The 6,653-nt window shown below is 37.1% G+C and overlaps 1 protein-coding gene across 4 annotated transcripts; it reads right to left on the bottom strand.

The window, feature by feature from the left end:
• Positions 1 to 2,037: 2,037 nt before the first annotated feature.
• LOC101312572 (anaphase-promoting complex subunit 11-like) lies at positions 2,038 to 6,085 on the bottom strand. 4 transcript variants are annotated; one of them, XM_004287886.1, is made up of 3 exons: positions 6,029 to 6,072; positions 5,144 to 5,262; positions 2,038 to 2,392 (listed from the first exon to the last, which is right to left on the bottom strand). In XM_004287886.1, exons 1-3 carry the CDS (start codon positions 6,070 to 6,072, stop codon positions 2,277 to 2,279), a joined length of 279 nt encoding a protein of 92 aa, XP_004287934.1. In that variant the 3' UTR covers positions 2,038 to 2,276. The 4 variants fall into 4 exon arrangements, 2 of the variants coding, with proteins under 2 accessions (XP_004287934.1, XP_004287933.1); XR_183713.1 differs by having other exon boundaries at positions 2,107 to 2,392; positions 5,415 to 6,085; XM_004287885.1 differs by lacking the exon at positions 6,029 to 6,072 and having other exon boundaries at positions 5,144 to 5,564.
• Between the last annotated feature and the right edge of the window lie 568 nt (positions 6,086 to 6,653).

The raw sequence follows: 6,653 nt of genomic DNA, 5'->3' as shown, positions 1-6,653 counted from the left end.
ATAGCCGACGAAAAAAATTATTCAGCGGTCGAAATATTAATTTCGTCGGCTAAAGTTGACCATAGCCGACGAAAATTTTAAATTAGCCGACGAAAAAAAAATTTGTCGGCCTGGTTTTTTTATTTTCGTCGGCTAAAGCCTTTCTTCTGGTAGTGTCTATTATTATTAGTACATAGTGATTATAGCTTGATACGTTGTTTCTTTCTTATTTTCTTTGTTTTGAACACAGTACTTTCCAAACGCATGGAAGGATTTCAAATACGTTACTTAGGTATCTTCTTCTCAGCAAAGCTTTCATTTTCCAAGCGCAGGATTACACTTCCGCAAGCTAGCTAGCTTCTTAGTTTTGATCCGCAAACTACACGGCTAAAGTTCAATTTCAAGCTCACCATGGAGAGCTGTGCATGGTAACAACACAAAACCAAGCTGTAAATAAGAAGCAAATTAATACGAATCCTGAATCACAAACTTGGTGTTGTGCCTATCATGATGCCCCATATATCCAGTCACACAGAGAGCAAATGCTGCTGGCAGAAAAACCATGTCCATTATTATTGCTCGTAGGCCATGCTATTGCTATCTCGCTGCTGAATATCATTAGCGCTATACACAATAATGGTCCTAGCAGAATTGCGATACTGGTGTCCTCCGGACTTCTCCCTCTGTAGCTTTCATGTACCTGGAGAGTGGGGGCAAAGACAAGTTGATCGAAGTTGGCTTTTTCTTCCATCATCGTTTTGACTCCAAAAACTTGAACATCGAGAACGAGTAAGTAAACCCTAGCTAGCTAGCTCCACTGGAATTCATAACAACCTTTCTTATACACAGAATATTGATGAGGTCAAATTAAGAAGAAAGGTTCTACCAGTCTGCCATAGTCTTGGTTTCCAGTGTCTAATATGGACAAGGTCCGCCATTATAAATATGATCATAGCAGTGCCATCAGCGCAGGTGAAGCTTTCTTCTTCTCTCTTTATTATTGATGTGTTCTGGGATCTTCTCGCACACAGCTACCTCTAATAAATAGTAAGCCGCCTAATAATTAAATTGTGATCGATCAGCTAGGTCAAACTTAAATACCTTTTTCATTTGCAGATCGAATATATTGAAGCTGCATGTATAGAACACTGTTTATTAATTAAGAAGTATACTGAAGACGTACGAGACCGCCAAACCAGATGTTCCTGTTGGATGATAATTAAATTGAAGGGTTTAGTATTGTTGGGTCCCTGGCTTTGTTCATCTCCGACTTATGCTTCTCAAAGGGTCTTGTCATGAAGCAAATATTAGCTAGTAATCCTAGTATATATAATTAAGGACCTGGGAAATAAATTCATATATGATCATCAATCTGCCGGGCGTCCTATGTTACAAATTTAATTTGAGCTATATTTTTCATTTGATCAAAAAAAAAAATAATAATAAAATTTGAGCTATATTTATGTGCCCATATCCTATTCACTACCTATATGTTCATCCATATATCTTAATATGATTCGAGGAATATCACTTATTAATGTAGTGTTAAACACGAATATGTAGTCTTAATATGATATTGTTCAGAGCAAACCCTAGAACTCAAAAAAAAAACCTTAACCCGAGCATGAGTATTGCTATCCCCTCCTGGCACTCTTGTTGTTTCTGTTGCGTGATGTCTTTTGATCTCTGTGGCTAAGGAAGAAATGTGTGATAACGAGTTCAGCGATTTCTCAGGCTGGGATGAAGTATGGAGTCAATTAGAGTTCAAATCCTAGGTTGTCTCTAAGGCTACAGATCCCTTGAGACAATCTAGGATTTGATGGCTCCAAAGTTTCTGGAAAACCCTTGGCAAATTTTGCAGCACGGTGCTTTGATGTTCTGACAGATCTATGTGTTTCGTCAAAGGAATCGTATGCACTCTTGGTGACATTGTTATCATAGCGGAGTATGTCTTACATTTAGCAAGTCAGACGAAAGCTTATTTTCAAGGGACACTTTGTTCCAACTGTCCTTGATATTGGATAAAAGGAAGTTATTTAAAGTAGATTCAGAGCCGGTACCATTGAGAGGTTAGAGATACTTCATAGATGATAGAGCAGTTTACTACACGACTCGGATGGAATGATTAGAACTGAAACCTTGAGGAGTTGCCTCAGCTTACATAACCATTTCACAAAATGTAAGTCCCCTCAGTTTGATATACAACCCAACATTTGCAAGTCTGCATTGGCAATTTGTGCACACCAAGAAAGAGAGAGGTGGGCAGGAATTCCTTGAAAGAGTTTCCAGTTTTTCTCTCATCCTTTGAACTGCCACTCTCTCCGGCACATGGGGCAATGAGCTTGAGAAGTCTGCGAATTTACCCATTTCAGGATGCAATGAAGATGAAATGCATGGTTGCATGCACCCCAAACTGCAAGTTAAATAATAGTTAATGACAGATTAACAGTAGGTTTCACTATAATGAACAAAACGGAGAAGATTTAGTAGACCACAAATATCAGACAACAAGGCAAAAAGAGCAATGTAAGAAGCTATTAGTTAAATGAATGAGTAACAAGGCCTGTAGAAATCATACAGGTAAGGCAAAATATAGTCGCTTCTCACAGCCAAGTTTCAAGGCCACTCATCCTATGAACCAACATAAATGACAAAAGATTACACAAAGGCTTCACGCCCATAGAGTCTCTCAGTGGGAATCATCCACAGGGAGCGTAAACCAACCTTCAAATGTCATCCTACAAATCCCACATATGTCATCCTGTGCAATCAAAGTCCATGAAGGAACAACATGCCACCTAGAGTGGGTTGACTTTGCACCACATCCATATCTATATAACGTGAGATGGGTACATAATACAAATCTCTTCAATGAACATTGTTTGGTGACATATTGCGGGATTGGTTGATACTGAAATGTGATTTGTGCCCATGAAAGTCTGCCATATCCGTTTTGGTGATCTATCCTATTATGGTGTAACAGTACAATTCCTCGATATATGGGAGTATAAGTTTAAGCACCTGCCTACTAAAGTTAAGCCATCTGCAAAACTCAAGTAGATAGCATGCACTTGTTCTCTTAAACAGAGTGAAACTGATAACTCTGTAATTGGTCTAGCTCCATACTTGAACAAGTTGAGTTCAATGGAGGAGAGAAGTGATGCAGTAGCCACATCTTGGTTAAGAAAGATGTACGCTCTTTGGAAGCCAAAGATTAAACTCATTGGTCCAGCTCCAAAACTTGGGCGTTTTGGGTCCAAAGCATCTCCATGTGGTAGTTTAATAATCCAAGTCATTAAAAGATAGTAAACAACAAAGTCAAGAATCATTCTAAGAGTTAAGTTGAGTTTTATTAAGAGTATAACTTGAGTTTAGTGCTATAAAGAGTCTATCTAATTTTAGTATGTACAATGTCCTATGGCACATGGGAGAATGTGCCTAAGAAGTCTGTAAATATACCAAATCAGGATGCAATGAAGATGATTAAGTTGTAACAATAATGAACAAGATAAACTAAAAATAATGGGAAAACAATCAGAATGAAATGTCACAATCTAGTAGCAACACTGACCACTACATAGGACTAAAAGATGATGCGCTCAGGAAAATCTAAAGGTAGGTAGTGTAAATTGCAACTGACTAGAAATGAGATCTTTTTCAAATTTTGAATACTCAGACAAATTACGGTCTTCCAGTAGGAGAGCTCGTCGATTTGGCCCAAGTCAGGTGATGAACACTACCTCACAGAATGTTTAGTACATCTCAATTATGAGTGCAAAATAAGATAAACCAAAGGAAGGTAGTACAGATTACTACCAAAAGGAACATGATGAAAGACATAGCTATTCAGATTGTTCAAGTACTCAAACCGTTTAAGATCATTCAATAAGAAATCTGTCATTTTTGCCTAAGCAAGTCAGCTGATGAAGGCTTACAACCAGGCAAGGGTTAGAATAGGAACTAATGTTGTTATCATGTCACACAGTTTCTGATGTATAATGTCACATGCAAGGATTTTGATTTTTTACATGGAATATGCTTTTGGAGTCTTCAGCACAAAAAACTTGCTCATAGAGCATTGCTAGCTTAAGGAAATCTTCATAACTGAAAGCATCAACCTTGGACTAAAGTTAATGAGAAACACAAATGTTGCAACAAATAAACATAACCAGACATCTTGAGTGTAAAACATGAACCTGTCAGAAAATAGGTATACACGATGCCTATTCAATGACACTATTAAAGTAATTTGGTATTTTAGGAGTCTAAGGCAAATGTATCTGAAGCTTATAATTAAGGGTATCTCTTGTTAGCCGAATCAGCTTGGAATGAATAAAAATTGAGTGTTTTTGAAGACTGGATTCCTTGGTATCTCCTCTCCTCCATTTCTCTCTATCACCCATGTTCTCTGAAACTAGAGCAGCCATACGCCTTTTCTTTCTTCTAAAACTACTCTCTTTTTTTTTCTTTTCTTTTTCTTTTTCTTTTTCAAGTTTCTAACTTTCTTTCTTCTCTGACCCTAAACCTCACTCTGTTTCTCACTTTCTTTGTCCTATGTCAGACTATAGTTTAGAGACTACAGTATAATTGCATCAAGCGAGCTACTGGCCTTTGTCCAGTAGAATCCAAACTAGAAGTTGCTACTGAATCTTAAAACTAGAATCCATTAATGCCTCAATGTTCAGGTTCAACAGAGAATAATAGTTTAGGCCATGAAAAGAGTAATAACTAATAAGCAATTTGGTTGGCCTTCATGATCATAAATATACTATTCTAGTCCCCAAAAAGAAAAACACAAAATTGGATATCACAGTTTGTTTGGAAACATATCATGGTAGCTGATTTTGATACACATCAGCATAGACTATGTCAGGTATCTGAATCCTATTTTACGTATTTAGTAGGACAAAAGAAAGAAAACCCAAATCTTGATGCTTGTAAGTTAATAATCAATTGTATAAATTGTACCATAACACAACCAGCAATTCTAGCACAGATCATTGCAAGTACCACAGTAATCATATCAATTACACTTGAAAAAAAGGCACGACCATATGTGGATACAGAAAAATTCAAGCCACTTCTCAAAAGCGAAGTCTGAACTCCTATATGAACTTATCTGATGAACTAAAAGAAATGATAGAATATAATGTTTGTGACTTACTTAGTGGGCAATCATCCCCAGGGAGCTTACAGTCAGGACAACAACCATCAAATGCCATCCTACAAATGCCACATGTTTCGTCCTGTGCATCCCATGTCCATGCAGCAACAGCATGCCACCTACAGGTACAACGAAAACACAAGAATAAGATGAATATATCACACCTCACAAAAGAGAACATCAATGATAGGTATAAACTACAGAAATTGATCATACTATCCAAAATTTAGAATCAAAGATAAGAGATGGGAAAGGGATGAAGAGGGCATACTCTGTTTGAAATCCCAGCAGAAAGTCACAAAGAGGAGGGCAGGTCAAGAAAAAACCCTTTCTTTAAAATGCTTGCAGCATTGACATTTCACAAATTACAAGAAAGATAAGAAAGATATATCATGTTTAGGCTAGATAACTAGCCAACATGTAAACTAAAGCATACAAGCATTTCCATGTTATTATCACACTACTCAAACAAAATAAATTTATACAAGTATCTATGCTAGAGACTCATGAATAATATACTAGAGCAAGTATTGCAAGTTCCAGTCTTGATTATACTAGAGCATAGGCCTTTCATAATATTACCAGAATACTCAAACCCAACAAAACACAGATACATGGTGTCTAACATGTAAGGCTAACAAATTCCATTTCAAGCTCAGATCTTGAATGCCATCAAGAACATACAGGGTTTTCTGGGTTTTCTAACCCAACAACTTAGGAAGTACAACTTTCAAGCCAATCAACTACAGTAATTCTTGATAAACCCAATTCATACTAATCCAATACTATCAAGCAGAGAGTCATTCTACTATGATATAATGCAAAAGACTTAAAACCAGAAGGTAAAACAAAAGAAAAAAGATAGTATAACTGAGACAGATGAACATAACAAAAGAGTGAGAAAGGATACGCAAGATCTTGACTTTCATCTTCCGTCTCCTGAAACTGCAAAACCCTGAAATTCGAAGCAGTGAACGTTAATGGGTATCAGTCAATGGCACTAAGCTCAGTTTGGTTCTGTGAATTCACAGTCAATTGGGTGGTAATGTATGCAAAATTTGCATCAATACCAAGCTACTTACCTAAAGACTCTCAAAGGTTTGGTCTTTTCCCAGTATTGTGATTCTCTTCACCTCTGAGAATTGGGAACAGTTGTGACTTGCAACTTGTAAGCTTGGTAGAGAGGAAGGTTTAACGGGTTACCGGGTTTGGGTGGATACGAAACATGAGCCCAAGCCCGATTTGGTATAATGCTATAAGCCGAAGCCTACAAGCCATTTTCTATTTTCTACACTGCAAAACTCATTGGCCAAAATACGTGATGCTAGGGTTACTTGAATACCTATTCATTCAAATTTGTAATCGGTCCTTATATCTCATAATTAATTAATTATTTCAGATGATATCAAAATCGATTTTGTAAGCTAGCAAGAAAAATGACAAAAGATAGCAAATTAAGATGGTGTGTGGCGCGGCGGTCCTTTTCTTATAGGAATCGGACTCCGCCTAT

The sequence above is a fragment of the Fragaria vesca genome, linkage group LG1 (genome assembly GCF_000184155.1).
Source record: "Fragaria vesca subsp. vesca linkage group LG1, FraVesHawaii_1.0, whole genome shotgun sequence".
Classification (NCBI taxonomy): Eukaryota; Viridiplantae; Streptophyta; class Magnoliopsida; order Rosales; family Rosaceae; genus Fragaria; species Fragaria vesca.
This window is presented reverse-complemented; position numbering and strand designations above follow the sequence as displayed.